At 45.3% G+C, this 19,997-nt stretch overlaps 2 protein-coding genes across 2 annotated transcripts; both read left to right on the forward strand.

The window, feature by feature from the left end:
* Positions 1-3,971: 3,971 nt before the first annotated feature.
* LOC115667055 (60S ribosomal protein L2, mitochondrial) lies at positions 3,972-14,903 on the forward strand. The gene is given in 5 exon segments (XM_056307947.1): positions 3,972-6,044; positions 6,395-6,417; positions 6,420-6,472; positions 6,474-6,618; positions 6,621-14,903. Coding segments are annotated over 5 exon segments (1,143 nt in total). The 5' UTR covers positions 3,972-5,161; the 3' UTR covers positions 6,660-14,903.
* On the forward strand, positions 14,076-15,808 carry LOC130137179 (putative cytochrome c biosynthesis ccmC-like mitochondrial protein). Its single transcript, XM_056307942.1, has one exon. The coding sequence runs from the start codon at positions 15,041-15,043 to the stop codon at positions 15,791-15,793; it is 753 nt and encodes a 250-aa protein (XP_056163917.1). The 5' UTR covers positions 14,076-15,040; the 3' UTR covers positions 15,794-15,808.
* Positions 15,809-19,997: the final 4,189 nt, after the last annotated feature.

A 19,997-nucleotide genomic window follows, 5' to 3' on the forward strand; every position in this document is an offset into this window, starting at 1 on the left:
ATCATTTACGAGTGTCTTTGAGTAGAGTCAATTCCTGCTGAGAGGGGAAAGTAAGAAAGAGAATAGCTATATCTCTATGTTCCCTATTTGATTCTCTTCAACCTTCCCCTTCAATGGAGGACATTCTGAACCTTAACCACCTGCGGATGGAGGAGTATAATGAGACGAGAGAATCCTGCCTTTGCCTCTATATCTTGAAGGGCCACCGGCCCAAACGATCGTAGTGGAGGAGGTTCTCGTCAGAAATAAATTTGTATAGCCTTGTCAATAAATATCAACCTGCCCCTAGCCACAAGTAATCCCCTCCTCGAATCAGAAAAATATCCTGCCCCACCCCCCGAAGGGACTTATCGTCTGGTGTTGGTTGACCGACTCCGACTGCCTATAAGTTGTTCGCTCGACCAACCTTCAAATCCCCTTCTCAAATTAGAAAGCCCGCCTTTTCATTGCAGTTTACTTCAATGACCCCGATCTGCCTGTCCAATCAATATCTCATTCTGACCTGATTAAACCTCAGGCTTTCCGGATCAATCTACTACTGTCTTCCTTCCGAATTAAGATGTTTCCATGAGGGACGACTGGGATCAACTACTCTAATGACGGAGGACCTATTCTGTCCTCCTCCTATTCTTTAATGGGTGGAAAGACCTTGTGATGAAAAAGATGGTACTACGGAGGACGAACCTTAACCACCTAGCATATTGTTATAGCCAGAATCTTCGAAAAAATTACATAAGACATATAGGCACTCTTTAGGGATAAATGAAATCCTTTATCCCACTTCATGAAGTGGGAAAAAGGTTCAATTTTTTCCCTCTCCTCTACGGATTTATAGGACATCCAATATTCCTAATAACAGACTATTCTCCGATCTCCGAATAAGTTCCCCAAGAGTTTCCTATTTGACTAATTTTCTGACACTGGTGTTGGTCACTGAGGCAATTACCGAAAAAAAGGCTTACGCACAGAACGACTATCATTGAAAGCCAATGGTTACACCATTCTTTACAAGACAAAAAAGACTTTTACCTACCCGGTTCTATCAGGAACGCTATTTCATAAGCCTGGACAATGTTAAAAAGCCTACTTGACACCCTTGTATTCCATCGTAGTGTCTCAGTTCCGAGTCGACTCTCAACACTACAGAGCGAGTGGCGTCCACTGCACTAGATTTGCCTACCTTCGCACACTTCACATGGCGATTCTTCTGCTACACACCTCTATGTAGCTAACGCTCTAGTACTTCGGTATGCTCCGCACTACGTTAAGCCAATCAAGCAAATGAATGAAGCAGCGGGAGAGGCGCGAAGTAACTCGCCCTAAATTTCAAAGAAGGAGCTGATCCTTGCAACTACATCAAAAACCCCTATTATGTTATGCATCCAGCCGCTTCTCTTAAGTACCGGGTATAGGTTACAATAACCAAGGAAGGAGTTGCAAACTCGGATGATTTCAACCTTTTGCCAGGGGAGCCGACATCTGAAAATCCATCTGGTCCCGGTGATTACCTCTTCTGAACCGAAAGAAGAAAGATGGTAAGCTTAGGTCCCTCGGAACCAATGACACCTTCTTATGGACACCGGAAGCCTCCGTTTTTGAAAGAGAAAGTCGGGTCTAGCTGATTCCCGAGCACTTAAGCACATAAAATGTTCGATAGATAACAAAAGAATCCCAAATATCTCGGTCCAGTGCCGAGGCCGAATAATTGGCCTTGGCAGCTACAGTTTGGTTAAGGGCCAACTCTTGGTTGGAGTTGGATGTACTAAAATTCTTCAGCGGTAGTGTAAGGTCTTCCTCTCCTTTATCTCCTCCACCCATCCGCGGAGGAATTCAAAGCATCGAGAAATAAAAATGACTGGTCTAGTTGCCGGTTTTTTAGTGAACACTTTGCTGAGGAACGAAGTCTTCACACTCTCTTATTAGCCATCTCTTTTTTCAAGAGCTAGCTTTCACACTCCTTCTCTTTTCCGATAGCTTTCCCATTGATTGATATAGTGAAGAACATAAACAACATTTTACCTTTTTTTTACCCCTTCTTGCTCCTCGCCGCGTCGGCGTCGCCGGGGTTTGTATACTCCCGGTGACAACACTACAGGGAAAACGGCCTTTATGTACTGTACAAATAGGAGGAACAAAACTGCCCTTCCTTTCATTGTGATGCCTTGCCCTGGCAAGCTCCACACCGGTTGGGGGCTGTGCCGCCCTGCCTAGGCGGCAGTTGAAAGTCAGTACCATCCCGTTAAGGACAGGTTCCAGCTCTATGGATAGAGCCCTTCTCGAGTGAATACCATTCCGGCACAATTATTCCAGATAGTCCCGATCGCAGCAAAGGTCGCGTACGAGGGCACGTTTTGGTCTGGTCAGAATGGTCTCCACAAAGCAAACATCTTTTTCTTTAGGAAGAAATGGAGTAAGGGACAACCTGGCAGGCGGAAAGAAGCCTTGTACTATACTTGGTTGCAGGAAGCTAGTCGAATGCGTGCTCTTGTATCCCTTTCGGTGGTTTTTTGCATTTTATGCCCTTCCTCTGAGGTTCGCTAGGGCGTGGCATTCGGTTACAGTTAGTAAACGAAGGGAAGGGGGATTCAATTCACAGAAGAGAATCGGGTCTCATTCGGCGATGCCTCGCTGCTTCAAAGGGAAAGATTTGCTTTGCGTGCACCTTCGGGTGTGGTGGCAGGATCTGGCTTTTGGTTTGAAGATTGGATCTGCACTTTTCTTCATTCAAGAATGATGTCAGTCAGACTAAAAGGGGCTCTTCATCCAAGAATGAGCTAGGCTGGCCGGCGTCTTTATGAAGATTGGCTTCTTTTAAAGGAAAATTCCATCTTTTTTACGGGTTCAAAAGCTTTGGACGACTGTGTCACTGCGGTCTGATTCACTCACCATGCTAAGCGAGTCGCCCTGAAGGCCTAGCCTAGTTTATGCTTTTGGGCTCCTTTCTGAGGAAGATTTAGGCTATTTCTGTTATGCTTCCGAAGCCTAGACCCACCTTTCACCTTGGCTTGGCTACAGGTTCAAATCAATCCTTTTATTCTGCTTTCTTATCTTCCTTTACCGAGCCGAGCCGCACTGAGCGAGCCCGCCCGAAAGCCACCCTCCGTCCTGGATCAGCGGATTAAGATGCAACTTCTGTTTTGAATGCTTCTTCATATTCGGCACTAAATACTTTGGGAAAGTAACTTCGGGCCGCGGAGGTTGGGGCACTTGAGACTGAGAATGAGGCTTCTGATACAAGAGAGATTCAACAAATGAGAAGAGGGTAGTTCGGGTAGATGAGAGTCGTTCGGGTGGGAAATTTTCAAAGAAAGGGGAAGAGAAAGAGGCCGGCCTAAGGAAGGTCAGGGGACTATTCATCCAGGAAAGGTTTGGGGGGCAGGGCCTGTGTGTGGGGCGGATTGGCAAGGAAATGTCATACGTAATGGAAGTGTAGCTCGCTTGGACGCATTACCCGATGCTCCTACGTACGCCAGTCTGGGCTGGCCAACCCAACCTTTCGATGCTCTCCCATCTCACGATTTTCAATGTGACGTTCTTCCTCGTTAGACGCCCGACCAAAACCATTTTCTATCTGGAGGTCACACGAAATTCCGGCTATGAGACCGATCAAACGTCAGAATTTGTGCTCATCCTTGGCCCTGAGGGCTGGGATAGAAAGAGGTCTTCCCGGTTAAAGCATGAAGTCTTCACTTCCATTTTGAACCCCAAAAAAGAAGCAGTTTCAGATGCATTCGAAGAGGCAGACGGTGTAGTTTACCCAGAATCAAGAAGAGCAGGGGAACGGACTTTCTTCCTATGGGGAAGGAAAGGATGAATTTGCATAGATATAGAGAAGAGAGGACCCACGATTGAAGTTTTATAAATAGTAACAGATGTAAGTTATCAAATCAGGGGACCCAGCCTCACTGACGTTAACGGATTGTCTACTATTCGCTCTGCTTCGGAAAGCCCTGTGGAGGTCTACAAAGAAAGACACAACGCTTATGTTGCGTGCAATATCTTGGAATCTGCTTCGATATAAGTCGGATGGAGAGTTTTTTAGGTAAAAAGAGAATAAAATAGCAGGGAGACGGAAATGGTTTTAAGTCGAATAAAGGGCCGCGGAATCATAAGCAATAGCAAGATAGAAGCTTTCCAAATCCACACATATATAAGCTCTACTAAATCTAGATAACTAGAATTCCAAGAGACCAGAAATCCTGCCCGGAGATGGCCGAAAGAGAGCTTCGGAGGGGCTATGCTGCTTACTGTAACTGTCAATTGTATTCCCTTCCCCTTGCCGGAGCAGGACACACATAAAAAATAGAGATAGCAAAAAAAGCAGAAAGAACATAAGAAAGAGAAAAACAGAACTAGACTAGCATCGATGATTTCTCCCATTCTATCATGGAGTAGCCAGAACAGTCTATTCATTTCTTCTTTTTCCCCTGCTCTAGAGGAAGGATCAATAGCTGAAGATATCCCACGAGCAGAACAATTAACACGAGCAGTCTCCAAGACATGTCGAGTCTTTCTTTTTCTTCCTCAGCACATGAATAGGACTTAGGAAAGAAGAAAATCATTAGTCAGATGCGGAGATTAGGTTGTTTTCCTCTAGGCCAATTAGACTGAAGGGGAGTAAGGCATTATACTCTTTCGAAATTTCTTATAGAAAGAGAAAGGATTCGTCTTGTAATTGTAAGAGCAGGTTTAAGCTTACTTATCTTACTATAGTAGGTAAGCGCTAAGAAGCTCCAATCATGCTACTTCGGATATATATGCTTAACACATGCAAGTCGGACTATGTTTTCGATCAGCCCATGCAGGTAATCACCAATCCCGAAAGCGATCGAAGCCTTTGCGACGGTAACATGAAATCTCATAAGAGAAGGAAGGTCCACAGAACAGAAGGTTGAAAAGTAGTACGCCCGGTTCACCAGGTTCTACCACTGCAGGGCCCAATCATAGTCAAAAGAAGAATTTTGGCTCAGAAGGAACGCTAGATATATGCTTAACACATGCAAGTCGTATGACAGAGCCCTACCGCACCGGAGGTTGCCCGCCCGGATGATGCATGTGATGTCAAAGAGGGGTTTTTTAACAATGACCACTACGAACGAAGGACCAACGACGGTGAAGGAAAAGAAGGATTAGGAGTAGGAGCTAATTCGGACGGAATCGAATGATTTCGAGATCGAGAATGAGACAAAGGAGAGCACTTAGACAATTCACTTTGAGTACAGGGAAGTCTGCTGGTAGGAATTCTTCAGGGCGTATTACGGTTTTTCACCGAGGGGGTGGATCGAAGCGATTGCAGCGAAGAATTGATCTGAAACGAAGCACTTCGTCTATGGGCATTGTAGAAAGGATAGAATATGACCCTAATCGTTCTTCTCGGATCGCTCCAGTACGATGGATTGAGGGGGTCAGCCTGAGGAAATTGAACACGATAGAGGAGTTCGCTCCGCCGCCTAAGATCCTCGAACCTACCACGACCACCATCCGCGGCCTATTTTCGTTCTCTTCCCTGCCCGGAAAGGATGATAAAATAAAGGTAGCTTGCTTCTCTCCTGGACTGATGGCGGCTTATGTAGTGGTCGGCCTTCCTACCAGAATGTCTCCTTGGTCGAAGAGCCCCTTTACTAGTAAGGGCGCAGGAAGCAAAAAAACTTGCGCGAAGGACGTTTTATTTTCTGCCTTCTCCTCTCCAAAGGCCAAGGGAGAGACTGCATCCCTTTCCTTCGGTAGCTCTTTTTGTTTCCCAAGGATAGCGGTAGCTGGGGCAAAGCCCGCTTTCTTCGCTCCGCGAATGAGAGAGGATAAACTCAGAGGAAAAAACACGTTCTCTCTTTGCGAGGTCCGAAAGTGGAGAACGCATAGCATTCTCTGGGCACATAGGATCAAACGTAAAGCAGCGCTTTCTTGGCAGAGTTTTAGGCGGCAAGATACTTTAGGGCTTGTTGGAGCTGCTGAGCATAACGAATCGAAGCCGAAGACGGATCAAGGTAGCTTGCCTGCCAAGCCGATAGGCGACGGGACGAAGGATGGAGCGTGCAAAGTCGATCGTGCACCTGTCGTGTGACCCGTTGGTCCTAAGCAAAAAAACTTGCGCGAAGCGACCCACCTAGAAAGAGCTCTCCTTTATGTTAGGGGGGAACTCAAATGGAACTTCGATCGGATGCGGGTATCCAATCCCGCCGCTGAGATGTCCAGCGGATTCCTGGGCCTTGACGAATGGGCGGCCACCTTGTACGTTATAAGAGCAAAAGGCCCGGGGCATAGCAGGATGAACCAATGTGAATGAGTGTAAGCTTCGTTGCCCGAACACGATTGGTGCTGACCACACTAGGTGCTACCGTGGTAGCAAGAGAGGCCAGGCGGTGACAATTGAGAGGTTGTCACTGAGCATTCCTAGTCACACGGGAAGAGAGGTCAAATGGCAAGGCAAAGCCATACGCCCGTTTGGCTCCTCGCGGAGTATAGCTCACATCCAAACATCTGATTGGGGAACGGGGCAACGCCCATGAAGCTCCGGCGGAAAGGGAAGGCCTGCCAGGCCGTATGCCCATGGGTGCAGGATTCTTCGAAAAAGCGCGGGCTGACTCGGAGACCTGGGACCTTGGCTTAGCAAGGGATGAAGGGAAAGCTATTACAGCTTTCTCCGTCAGCGGCTTATGTAGTGGTCGGCCTTCTATAAGCGACTTGTCGAGTCTAAGAAGCTTTGCTTCTTGTAGTCGGCCCGTAATGAATGCCTCCCTTCATTTGCTTGCCTCCTTCCAGCTCAGAATGCCTAATGCCTATTATCTAGTGCTAGAAGCTAACCGCCAGAAGCTCACCCTTCGGGTGTCGCTTCCAGCGCAGGAGGCCAAGCATTCTGCCAGATGTCCCGGCCTGGGAGCCCCCTTCGCCTTGACTTTAGTCTTGAGTCGTACTTAAGTAGCTAAGTTTCCAAAGGTGAACAGCCCCTGTCCTTTATAGTCGTAAAGGGCGTCTCAGAAAAGTAAGGAAGGAGGCATTCGAAAGGCCGACTACTATATAATAGGCCTTTCTGGTGGGAAGGCCGACGACTACACGGACTCTATACCAAGTCATGAGCGATAGCGAAGCCAAGCCTTCGCCTATAGGCGAAGGGACGGACGAAAGCCCGACGAAGGCCTATGATATAAAAGTAAGAAAGTAGGTTAAGGTTACGAAGTCACTTAGCCGTCTACTAAGGGAAAGGCGTCGGTACGGAGTCACGTCAGCTGTGGATATAGACTAGGCTATAAGGAACGGAGTCTGAAACTATGGACCGAGACTACACTAAGGAACAAGGAAGCTTGACTGAGCAAAGAAGTCAAGGAACGAAGCTGCTTCTATAATAGCCCCGTTGAATAGGAGGGCGAAGGCTTTTTGAAAAAGTCTTTTTTGTCTTGTAAATGAAATGCATTTTTTTTTCGAATTTCTATTTAGAGAGAGGGGGCTTCAAGTTCTTAGGAAGAGCCGTACGAGGCAGCTCACGTACGGTTCGGGAGCCGAGCCCCAGCACAGGGGCTTAGGTCAACACTTATATAATAGCCAGTCATCAATTGGAAACGGGCAAGATGGTGATGAATTGCAATTGGTCCAAACCTTCGACCAGCGACTGATTGCGACCTGCCCAGAATGCCCATACATACTAAGACCTTATTTACACAGCGAAGAAAGGCCGAGTGGAAGGGGGCAGTCAGCTGGTTTCTCGTTCTCGTCTCTTATCTAAACTTGAACCCGTAGTGAAAGATCCATTTCTTTTGCGCTTGATCTCGTCCTTTCTTGAGCTTCCTATCATAGGCACGCCAGTAAAGGATTGGTAGGAAAAAAGAGGGCGTCCACCGGTCAATTTCATAACGCCCGTCTTATTCCATTTTTATTTGGGCGAGTTGGATGGGGCTTTTGAGACCAGCTTTCCACACTTCCCTTACGCTAGGTATGATTCGGAAGTCTATATTCCTATAATTAAAAGAATTTCGTTTCGAAGGGCCGAAGGCGGCTTTGCTCATGAGTTAAGGAATCTTTTGTTCAAAAATTGTTGGATTTAGTGGCGGAGTTGGGTCTAACGTGTACCGTAATAGGCGTAGAACCTGGTGGTCCCACAATTGACTGCCCCGGGGGTATGCTTTTCCTAACAAAGGAGGGTTAGATTCAGGTGATTGAAGATGAGAATCGTTATTAAACATCTATTTTCTTTGTTTTTGGTAATTAAGGGGTCACGCGTGACTCGTTTTTGCAGAGAAAGAAGACTGGAGGGGCTCCCGGTCGATATGTAGGTTTCAAGGGCTGGAACTGAGGTAATGGGAGTTTGTGGAGTTGGGCGGGAAACTCCCCAGGGCCCTTTTTTATAAGAGTAAGGGAATAGTTCAACCATGAGCTGCGGCGCTTAAACTTAAAGAAGTGTACTTACTTTTCATCGCGCCGAATGAAAAAGAAATCTTCCCACTTTGCTGCAAGGAAAAACCTTGTCACCCCCTTTTTCGATCAGAAGGCAACTACTTCCTCCTATCTGATCTCCCATTGTTGAAGTTGTACCGCCCAAGCTGCTTTGATCTAAGTAAGGATACGAAAGCGTTGGCGGTGCAGCTTTACAAATTAATCCTAATATGCGAAACACATGATTGTAATAGAGAGCTTCTTAAGGTCAATGAAAGCTAAACCTCATTCTAGTGACCAAAGGCCCGATCGTCTTGTTATTTCTTCTATTTTGGTAGAGACTTTGGTAAATGGAAAGACCAAAAAATGTTACCCGCCTCAGGGAATTCAATTTCCTCAGCCTCGGGTCCCAAGGACTTTGTTCGAACAGCAGGCGGAATTGGAGGAGCATCTTATGAAGAACCCGCTTACTCGGGGCAAGGGCGTAAAATCCATCAAGATCGTCAAAGCTCTACTTGGCGTTTCAGACATCGTTGCTCATCTACGGCCCTCTCGACCCCGCTTCTTGTGCTCACCTGACAGAAGTTTTCCCTCATGGGGTTTGGGTCATCTTCTCTCCGAACGATATCCTAGATGGAATATTAAATATCGTTTTTCGGGCTTGCGGTTGTCTGAAAATATTAAAAAAAAAGGTTTGCTCCCATTGTCCGAGATTCTGGCAATACTCTTATCCTGCCTATGTGTTGGCTGTTATGTTTTTTTGGGTTCGCTTATCTACCCTAATGAAGTTTCGCTTTCGGATTTGCTTAATAAAGCAATAGGTGTTATTACCCGAGCCATAGATACTCTTTCGGGTAGTCAGTTGGTTGATGGATCTCTAAACACTGCTACTGATGGTAATGCCCGTGATCCTGTAATTTCTCGTCAAATTGCAGAGCCCTCCGCAGTACGGGATTCCTTGCCGTCCGGGCTTCCTTCATACAAGCTCAGGGTGCGGCCCTCTTAAATAAATTGGTATAGTCATTCTTGCCTTTTCTCTAACTTGTAGTGCTTCCGGAGTTGATTTTTCATTAGTTCAGTTTGAGTTTGAATCTATAGGAACTCATAGAGATAAAGAACCTAACAGAAGCATCTTTCATAAAGAAAGGTTGAGGGTAGATAGGCTGATTTCCTATAGAAAGAACTCAAACTGAACTAACCAAGATTGAGGTAGACTCCGTGCTGCGAAACGGATTCCGCGAGCGCGAGACTTATTATTATAGAAGCAACGAAAACGGCCAGTGCTTTTATTTTAGCATTCTCACTAGTTTTATTTATTTCCAGCGGGTCGAAAGCACTTTCCTCAAATATTTTCCTGGACACGTTGTTTTGTTTAAAGGTTCCCCGCATTCGCACGGGCTGCTGACATGATGATAGCTACAAAGTCTGTCTAAAAAGGTGTCTTTGACGACTTGAAAGGTGCTCTCAGTGTACCGCCATACGCACCCAGACATTAGACCAATTGTGTCTGGCCCAACAGTTTCCAGAATGCCGTTGTCATGATGTTGATCCGGCTTCTGCGACTAAGGCATCCGCCTAGCTCCGAATACGCGCATTGGAGCTCTTCGCTCGATGTCCCGGGTCGCTATGTTGTAAACCGCTGTTTCGTCGGGCGGTGGCTTATTTCTTTCTAACACCCCCTTACTAGATCAAACAAATAAAGCTCCATTGAATGAATCAACTTCTCCCTCCCTGGTCAATGTTTCGGGGAAAAGCCTATCTCAGTGATGTTCAAAAACGGGAAAAAGCGTAATGAGAAAACTCGCGTTAGCTCGTTTTGAACCACCTTCTACTTTTGAACCAGTTCTCGACCGCCCGAATTTGTCCAGCTGACCAGCATGGAGCTTTTCGGGAAAGAGAGAAGAAAGGGGATCGATTATAGAAGGGGATCCCCTAGCTTAGAATTGATTCCTCTCCTTTGACTTTTGACATAGGTACTCCCACTTCAGGTGGACGAGCAACCTTAAGCACAGAATCGGACGTTGGTGCTATCGTATAGAAGAGAAGGGCTGCATTGGATGAACTCCAGCTCTCGGCGACCGACAAAAAGCCTTTTGCACCTAGCAAGGAAAGAAAGTCGCAGAAGGGGCGTAGCGGGCAATTCAATTGAAGAAGAAAGAGAGATTTTATGATAAAGAAAAGGAGCTCTTGTCGGCATAGGCTGGTAGTCTGTGTCCTTCTCAGCGAGATTGAGTAGGATTCCCTGTCTTTCCTTTCTTTCACGAATTATGTGTTATATAGAAATAGGAATAAAAGGCGTAGCTCTCTTTCTGCTGTTAGCAGGATTCGTTACTATATTCAGCTGTTTCATAATTTCTACTATAAGAGAAGAGTGAAGACCGGGAAATCCCTTTTTTTATAGAGAAGGAAAGTTCCCTATCTCCGAATACCGGGCACTAAGACGAGTACTGAGATCTGTCTTTCGGCAATAAGGAATAGTGATCGCGCTCTTGGTGCCTTAAAAGGACATTAGGAAAAGGCCTAACCGCTGCAATTGATAGAGTGGGAGTAGGAGCTAGTTTTGGTATTTCCCACGGAGGGCGGCTACTCTACTATAAGAGAGGAGCTCATACGATCTCACACCCGGCAGAAAGGGAATTGAATTAGGAACAATGCCCAGTGCCAGAAAGGCTTTTTGAGTTTGAGTGAACACCCGGTTAATAAAATAGATTGAGGGGCCAGCCAAGTCAGTAGACTGGACTTCTGCTCCTATGTCGATGTTTTCGGAGCAAGACCTTCGAGCCACCTTTCTTATCTTAGGTCTTAGGTAGAACCTTCCCATTAGATAGCCAAGAAGAAGAATAGCTTTTCTCTATACTTTCAGCAACTAAACGAAAGGGTTTATGCTTTGGCTGAACGCCTATGCTATGCCAGCTATGGAAGATGAATGATGACTTTATCTTAATGGAACTCCAACAATCTAGTTTGAAGGCTGGTATAACTTACACATACCAGACTACCGACAGATCTGGGTGGGGCCCTTGGAGAATAGAGCAGCATTTGCTTTTATTCCCCTTTAAAAAAGAAAGTTAAATGGAGACAACATTGATCTCTATAGACGGTTTTTCTTTCCAGGGCCCTGGTTTGGATTCGCCTTCCCGGTCTTCCTTTTGAATAATGGGAGCAAGATTGAATTGAATCTTTTCAAGATTTTCCATTCTAACAAAAGAAAGATAAAGGGAGACCAATCTATGATTTATGATTAGTTAAGCTGGAAGCGCTTGGAATAGGAAGGCCTACCTAAAATCTTGTTGTTTTGTTGTGGTAAGGTAAGATAGGCCATGAGCTGTAGGACTGCACTGAGATGCCAGGATAGATAGTTAAAAACTAATAACTTATTGGGGTTAGCATGAAAAGAGCCTTTGAAAAAGAGAAACTGGCCCCCCCTTACTCCATAGGAGACTCGAAAACTATCCTTGTGAATTGAACTGGTAGAATAACTGAGAAGGGTGCTTGCTAGGAATAAATAAAATAGAAAAAAGTGACTGTTCTGATGTTAAGGAATAAATATAAATTCCTCTTAAGAGAGAGAGATTATGTACAAGATTTTGACCGTCAAGTCAAATCCTTAAGGATAAGGATAGGAAAAGTGGGACTTTCAAACTTTCTCACAAAGGAGGTTTGTGGAGCAGTTGCTTTAGTTGTTTGGCATGAGCAAAGCTAACCCTTGCTTGGCTCTTTCCTCTTGATGCGACGGTAACTCGAGATAGAATATCTTAATAGAATAAAGCTCTATTCCTACTTTAGGATCGTACGGTAGAAAGCACTACTTCCGATTTGAATCATCTCGTGTAATCAAATGCAATTCTTTATCTTTGCATCTAGGAGTGGTTGGGATTAACAGCCTTCGTACATCAAATTGTGTATATAAAGATCTTTCTTTCTTCATTCAAGTAAGATAGTGGATCAATAAAACTCCGTCCAAAGGTCCTCATAGAGGCGGTCACCGGTAGGCTAAGATCCCTCTCTGATAGAAGAAGAAAGCGCAAGACGAGAATCTTCCAACAGTAAGGGAAGAATAGTTTTTTATAATCAGTTATAAATTTAGGGAAGTTTAAGAGCATCAAATCCTTCTTTTTGAGAAGGAAGTAAGGCATTGGAATTAGGAAATAGCATTTATCCCAAGATAGCGGTAGCAAGTGTTCTGTGGAGGTTAGGAGTAGCAATAGGAGAAGGATAAGGCACGCAAGTAACTTCTTCCACATGGGAAAGGCGCTTTTAACAGCGTTTGCATCTGATCGTTCCTGGGAAGAGTCATTCATGCTCTCTAGCCAGGGTACGGAGCGTAGTAATAGGAAGAAGTCAGTGCTGCTTTACTTTGGTGGTATCATATTTATAAAAGGAGTTGATCCCGTCTCAAGGGCGTTAAGGCTTGTTGATTGAACGAACCCGGCAAGGTCCTCCTTATTAGCATCCCAAGCTTATGTTGAATCGAGATTTTCTTGGTCTTCTTTGACCCGAGGGGGGGATAAGCTCTTCTCTTATCTGCTCTTCCCGCAGTTCTCTTTCTGCTGTTGTAGGCAGGGCTACTTTTTTCTTTTTTTTTTTCGAGAACGGAATCATAGCATAGTTTCGTAGCCAAGTTAAAGACGTGCCAACTTCTCCTACTCTTTCTTAAGCGCTGGTTCTGCTTTCACTAGATTCTGTTCTTGTTCACGCATCCCTTTCTAGTGGACGGATTTCAAGGGCTAGAAAGGAAGAAGTCTTAGCCTTAGCGGAGTCACTTCCAGATTCACTTCTTTTTTAGGGAAAGAAACCGGCGTTAAGCGCTTCTTGCTAACGTCCTTAAAAGGAGAGAAGGAACCTGAGGGTATCAATCAACATATAGATAGAAAGGATAGGGCATAAGGATGAGACTAGCTTGTAGTGTTCACGTGGTGAAGGTTGAACTTGGGCCTTGGCTTCGGTTCCAGAGATGGGTTCTGTGGCGAACTCGAGTTGAATAAGCTCTTCTTCCTCAAGTTTTTAGCTTGAAACAAGAATGGATAGAGTTGACTCAGCTGCGATTGCTCTTGGTCAGTCTGATTAGGATTAAGATTCTGCTTTCTGCTATTTCATGGAATCTTAGAGAGACTGGAGTAGGTCAGAAGTGGTGGAGGAGTGAAAAGCCGATTAAATGGTTGATGTTTTCGTGGTTAAAGAATCTCTCTTAGCTAGGGCTAGGCCACCTGCCTGACTATCTATTGTCTCAGCAGGCCTTAACCCAGCAAAAGACGACAGAGGCATAAAGGAAGATTGATGAAGAATAAGCGATGGTCTTGCTCTTCTTTCTCTTGGAAGAAGAATGGCTGTTGTTTAATCAGTTTCAAGTGGTGGGATCATATATTCATATATAATAGTGGAATCCCGTCTCCTTAAAGATCTCTCCCTCAAAGTAGAACGAGCATAATCGAAGACAGATGGTAGCGTATTCGAAGTAGTTGATCTCACGTGCTATCCGAAAGTCTTCTTAGTCTTCGTCTGCTCTCAATGAGTCAATGCCCGGACCAGGCTCTTAATTAAATAGAAATCCCGTTAGTGAAGTCACCCTCGGAGTTGACAACGACTAAGCTTTTTTTCTTGACACTAGTCTTAGCCTTTCTAAGGACACCTTGCCTTCTTTCCTTGGCTTGGCGGGAAGGGCTACTCAGAGTGGTGCGTCTGGGGACTCCCCTTTCGAAATGGGAAGAATAGCGTAGTAAACAGTGACCCTCGGGGATGAAAGCTGCTCTTGCTCTTTAGAAAATGGTTTCTGTGAACAAGGAAGAAGGGCTACTTTACTCTAGATCGAATGCGACTGGAGATTTTTCTTTCACAGCTCTAAAGGGAGGGAAGTCAACAGTCAAGAGAGGGTCTCAATCAACAAGAAAGTCATGAAAGAGAGAAGATGGTGCTATTCCCTTAGCTAGCTTTGACCAGGAAGAATGAATTTTCTCTAGAACCCTTGGTTGGGCTAGGATCCCGATAAAGGAGAATGTTCAAAGCGAGACGTTTTTCGATAAGAGAACAGGTTTTTTCGGATAAGCTGTTGCCGCTCTTCTGTTAGAGCTCTTTAGTCCCATCCCTACCAAAGAAAAGAAGATCTCCCCGGAGCGAGTGACTCAAAGAAAGAAGGCCCAGGGCCCGCCCCCTTTGAGGTGGGTCTTCACTTATCCGATTTAGAGCGAAGAAAAGAACTTTATAGGCGCTCGCTCGTTCCTTCGATCGGTAAAAACCTACCCGTCGAATCAATAGATCGCATGATCAATGCCCAACTCTTGATAGAAAAGAGAGTGGAAGCCGCTTTAGTTGAGGATGGCGTCTCCCCCCTAAACATAATTTCCAAACGAAATGAAATCCGAGGGATTATCTTTTATCCTCAAGGGGAGACCCTTTCTCTACACACGTACCAGTACTACGTGACTAGTCTGGAAGAAACTGGTACGCGCTCGACTATTCCTTATAAGAGGATAATACGGGAAGTTACAAGGGCTAACCTCTTCCTATAGGAGCTTCTTTCTTTTTTTTTCCGGTATGCCGCTCCGCGAGCAAGGAGCGCCACGCACGAGCGGAGCGAAAACAAAGCAAGAGGAATTCTTCGTTGGGGGAAATCCTTTGATTGCATATTGAATATAGATCTATGTCTTTCTTGTTCTACTAGCTAGGACGAAATTCTCACATGTCCCTTTCGTTATTACAACCTTCTTTTTTGATGTCAAAGACCAGAAGCTACGCGCAAATTCTCATTGGATCTCGGTTGTTCTTAACAGCGATGGCTATTCATTTAAGTCTTCGGGTAGCACCACTAGATCTTCAACAAGGTGGAAATTCTCGTATTCCATATGTACATGTTCCTGCGGCTCGGATGAGTATTCTTCTTTATATCGCTACGGCTATAAACACTTTCTTGTTCCTATTAACAAAACATCCCCTTTTTCTTCGCTCTTCCGGAACCGGTATAGAAATGGGTGCTTTTTTTACGTTGTTTACCTTAGTTACTGGGGGGTTTCGGGGAAGACCTATGTGGGGCACCTTTTGGGTGTGGGACGCTCGTTTAACCTCTGTATTCATCTCGTTCCTTATTTACCTGGGTGCATTGTGTTTTCAAAAGCTTCCTGTCGAACCGGCTTCTATTTCAATCCGTGCTGGACCGATGGATATACCAATAATCAAGTCTTCAGTCAACTGGTGGAATACATCGCACCAACCTGCGAGCATTAGCCGATCTGGTACATCCATACATGTTCCTATGCCCATTCCGATCTTGTCTAACTTTGCTAACTCCCCCTTCTCAACCCCTATCTTGTTCGTTCTGGAAACACGTCTTCCTATTCTATCTTTTCCCGAATCTTCTTTGACGGAAGAAATAGAAGCTCGAGAAGGAATACCAAAACCTAGTTCACTCGCTGATTCTTTTTGCATCTATGGCTGAATGGTTAAAGCGCCCAACCTATACCAACCTAATAAAGAGGCAAATTCGTAGGTTCGATTCCTGCTGGATGCACTTGGAACGTTCAGTTCAATTTCTGCTCACGGAATTGTTACATATAGCTCGCCCTGCTTTCATCTTCTTTATGTGCGCTACCTATGCCCTGTCCGCCGCCTGCACCTGGTCTTTTTAGCTTATATCTTGATTTCGGTTATTGAGCTTCTGGGTAGTCTTGTCCAGCTTAAGCACGAACTGGCTTTTTTCGATCCTTAAACTGCATACACAATAGTTTTCGAAATAGCTGGTCTTAACAGCAAGTACTCTGCACTGGGTGTTGAGGACAAAGACGGGACTGAATCTAGCAAATTCGTAGATGCGTAACACCAAGTTGAATCAGAAGCCTTTGAGAACAACGAGACTAGCCGCGAGCAATCCGTCTTTGAGAACAGACCCTTCCTCCTTGTCGTGCACAAGAAAGGACGATGTGCCGGATCGGATCTTGGGTAGGTTCTCAAGCCGACCCGACCCGGATGGATACTGAAGAGACTGTTGGATCTGTAGTTGGAGGTGCCCGGTCGGACTCTGAAGTTAGAGGTTCTCCCGAAAAAGAGACTGTTTTAGGATTCCTTTTGGAAAGGCTTACTAGGGGTGAAAGCCTATAGTTAGGGCCAAGTGCCTCTAGATAACTGTCGAGCTACTCAGTCAACACACGAAAGCAGGTGGGACACTGACTCTCTAAAGTGAAGACCAGAGGTTTCGTGAGAAGTGGAAGTGAGAGACTGGGACAAGGAAGGTCTAGTACGGATTGAAGATAAGACCACTGGCTCCGCGTCTCCATACCTTGAGTAAGGGGTATCCTCCTTTGTTTTCCCATCCCCGGGTCCGAGTGGATATAACCCAGATAGTTATGGGAAGGGAAGATTACTTTACTTGAATGAATCCCTTGGCTGTTCCTGACTCGGTGATCTCTCACCAACTGGCTTTTGTAAGGCTTCTGGAAAGGATAGGGACAGTGCATCGACTTCACCATCTTTAGATGGTGAATAATCGGTTGAGTCTTCCGCTTAGCTAGGAGGCAGTTAGGACGAGAAAGCCTGGCAGCACCAAGGTCTTGAAGAGCCTTGACTTCACTCATCGAAACTAGATCGAACTCGTAACTTCACTGACAACAAAAACTAGTTTTTCTTTACCTGGTGGAAATTATGAATCAAGTCGGAAGCAAGGAGTATGTTATCCTCAATACAGTTTCAAAATAAGGTGATGACAATGAAAACAGCACATTAATGCTATGATGACCCTGATAATGTCAGCTTAAGTAATTGAAAAATAATAAAAGAAGCGACTTTCTTTGTTTGCTTGTATTACTGCAAATAATGGTTTAACGGTGGAGTACGAACTAGATAATGTACGAATAAGCATCTTCCTTCTGAAACTTTATAGTATAATTAGAACTCGATATACGAATTTTATAGGTACGAAATAGAATGGATTAAGATGGAGGACTTGAACTGTACGAGATAGATATACGAACTGTAAAGCAAACCGTTTCAGTTAATAGAATCACTGTTTTCATGATCGTTAATACAGGTTTGAAGTGAATCTCCGAACGAAAGGATAGTAGCTGCTTTCCTCGTTATTCGCTTGTTATCTTCTTCTTTAGGACTTGTCCGAAGGTGCTCAATCCTATGCTCTAAGGCAAGTCATTAAGGGGTAGCCTCAATCCATCATTATTCAAGCTCAAACTATCTATTCACAGTATTGTCAAATCGAGATGTAAAAAAAAGCCTATAATTTTACTTCTTCTGTTTAGCATGAGTGAAGGGAGGAAGGAACTGAACGGAGTAGCTGTAGTTAGTGATTCAAGTCAGAAAGTAAGGACTGTTGCTAGTCTTGTACGATTGAAGGTAGGAGTGAACCTTCGAACGAAAGGAGTCAAGTGCAAGTGCTAGAGCTAAGCCATTCCTTTTCCTTTGTCTCTTTAGTTTGAGGCCCAAGAGTTGTTGATTCCTCTGATGCTTGGTCAGCCCATTCCATATAGGAGTGATTTTAATTTCGATTTGACTCTAGCGCCACCGATGTTGGATGACCGGCCGGCCCCCCCACCAGTAGTAGGGGGCCAGCAAGCGCCTGTAGATGTATTTCCGGATGGGGGGAACTAGATAGCATCATACAACGACTGCCTAAGGAGGAACTCAATAGCATCGTACAGCGAGCGTCGATCCCCCATCCGCGAGATGAATTCTCCGCGGAGCAGCAGGCTGCATTAAACGATCGGGACATCGATCTTTAGAAACAAACCGGAGGGGGGTATGGCATGCTATATAATATAGACTCTATATAAGCTGATTATTTTATGACTGACGCTTGAACCTTAAGAGATCTCATAACCCGAAACCTCCGTACTTGATTCGCTCTAGCTTGAGATCCGCTACCCTACTCTGTCTACTGAACTGCCTTTACTACCCACGCCTTGTCTTGTCATGCCGGCTGTTTCCTACTACTGAGATGCTACTACCAATGTGACTTCACTCACAGCTGTGCACTGATTTGCTCTCTCTTGAGTTGGCTTAGCTCGTTCTATGGCTCGCTCCGTGCTTGCTCACTCCATTCGTTCTTATGCTTCACTCTGTGACTAATGCACTTTGCTTCTTTTTTAGCGACTCCATCTAGGAGACAGACGGGACTTTCAATGGATTCTGCTCGCTTCTTCTAGCTCCCTATTGATGAGGGAAAGCCTACGAATTACGACTTTGATAGGAAAGATAGATTGAGCTTTTGACTTGTACGCTCTTTCTTCTTGTAGCAATTGACCTCTTGTGGCATTTCAAAAGAGACGGGTCTTGGAACGGAGGCCGCTACGATCATGCTAATAGATGCTAGGCTAGTGATAAAAAGGGTCTTGACAAATGAAAAGCGCTAAGCACGAAAGATAGACTTTGGCACGAACTCGAAGAAGCGCCGGCTACGTTGGCTGATATGCTAATGAGACAGCGCTTCTCTTGTCTAGCTCTGTGGCTCGTCACTACTGAGATGTGGTCTGAAGATGCTCTCTCTTGCTTAGCTATTCCTTGAGTTGAGATGCTACTACTTTCAGATGGTTGGCTCTGGTCGAGTCTGCGAGGCCTTCTTCTTCCCGAAAAAGCCTCACGGCGTATAGTAGTTTTAGTTAATAGAAAAGACGGATCAGCAGGCACTAAAGGGTAAGCTTATATCCGGAATTCAATTAGTTGAATAGGTAGAGGAGAGGTGAAGTAAAGATATCTAGAGCAATATAGACCGGGCCTGCTTCCCATTCATTCTTTTAGTTGGATGCTCTTCGGCTGGTCAATAGGGCACATCGCTTTCGCTTCTGTAATAGAGGCGCTGTAATAGGCGCGGTTGGCTAACAAAAACCTTGGTCCGCTTTGATTGGTCTAGTCCGGTCATTGCTTATCTCTTTCTTCTCTATCGGTGAATTGGGGGAAAGAGTGCACCAATAAGGGGGGGTTAAAAAGGAAGAAATAGGGAAGTAGAGTAGTTGGCACACGCTGGTCAATCCAGTACGTACGTCGCTTTCGGTCTTTCCATTCAATATCCCATTCCCGGTCGCATCTGTTCTATTCAGCCAATCCCTTGCTGCTTGTTGCTTTATCCCGCCATGCCTGGTCCTCGGGCGTACCCTATCTTGAATCTGGAATCGAATCTGTGTCGGCATCTGTCCTACTGGCTGTTGAAGGTGCTGGCTGATGAAAGACATCCCCAGAATGCCCCCCTTTCGTGCCTATCTCACTTGTTTACAGCTCTTATGGCTTTTTTCTGCTTTAACATGATGCAATATCTGGGCCTCCTAGACCTGCTCTCTCGCCCAAGCCTCATAGCATTCATATTCCAAGCACTAAGTATTCCCTGCCTGCTCAGATGCGTCAATCCGCCTATCTTTACCCTTTTCCTCGCATAGAGAGCTCTAGTAGTTCTTGGTAGGGGGAACTATGTAGAGTTGGTTCATTGCTATTTGCTCTCCCGCCACGCTAGCACTTAAGAGACTCTCTTAGCCCAGAGTGAGGGATCACAATAAGGACAAAAGTAGGCAGTACTACGGTACCAGTCCACGACTACCATTTCTGTAACTTAACTTCCCTGCCCCCTGTTCACTCAGTCTCCTTTTCGGACTTCAGGAGCATTGAGTAAAGGGAGGCACGGGGGCTGGAAGATCTACTCATTCAAAGGG

This window comes from Syzygium oleosum, unplaced genomic scaffold (genome assembly GCF_021117445.2).
Source record: "Syzygium oleosum isolate NSW1041296 unplaced genomic scaffold, Sole_v2.1 Sole_v2.63, whole genome shotgun sequence".
NCBI lineage: Eukaryota > Viridiplantae > Streptophyta > Magnoliopsida > Myrtales > Myrtaceae > Syzygium > Syzygium oleosum.

Excerpts from the sequence above, each read along its gene's own strand:
- LOC130137179 (XM_056307942.1), top strand. The coding sequence starts at position 15,041 with ATGTCCCTTTCGTTATTACAACCTTCTTTTTTGATGTCAAAGACCAGA.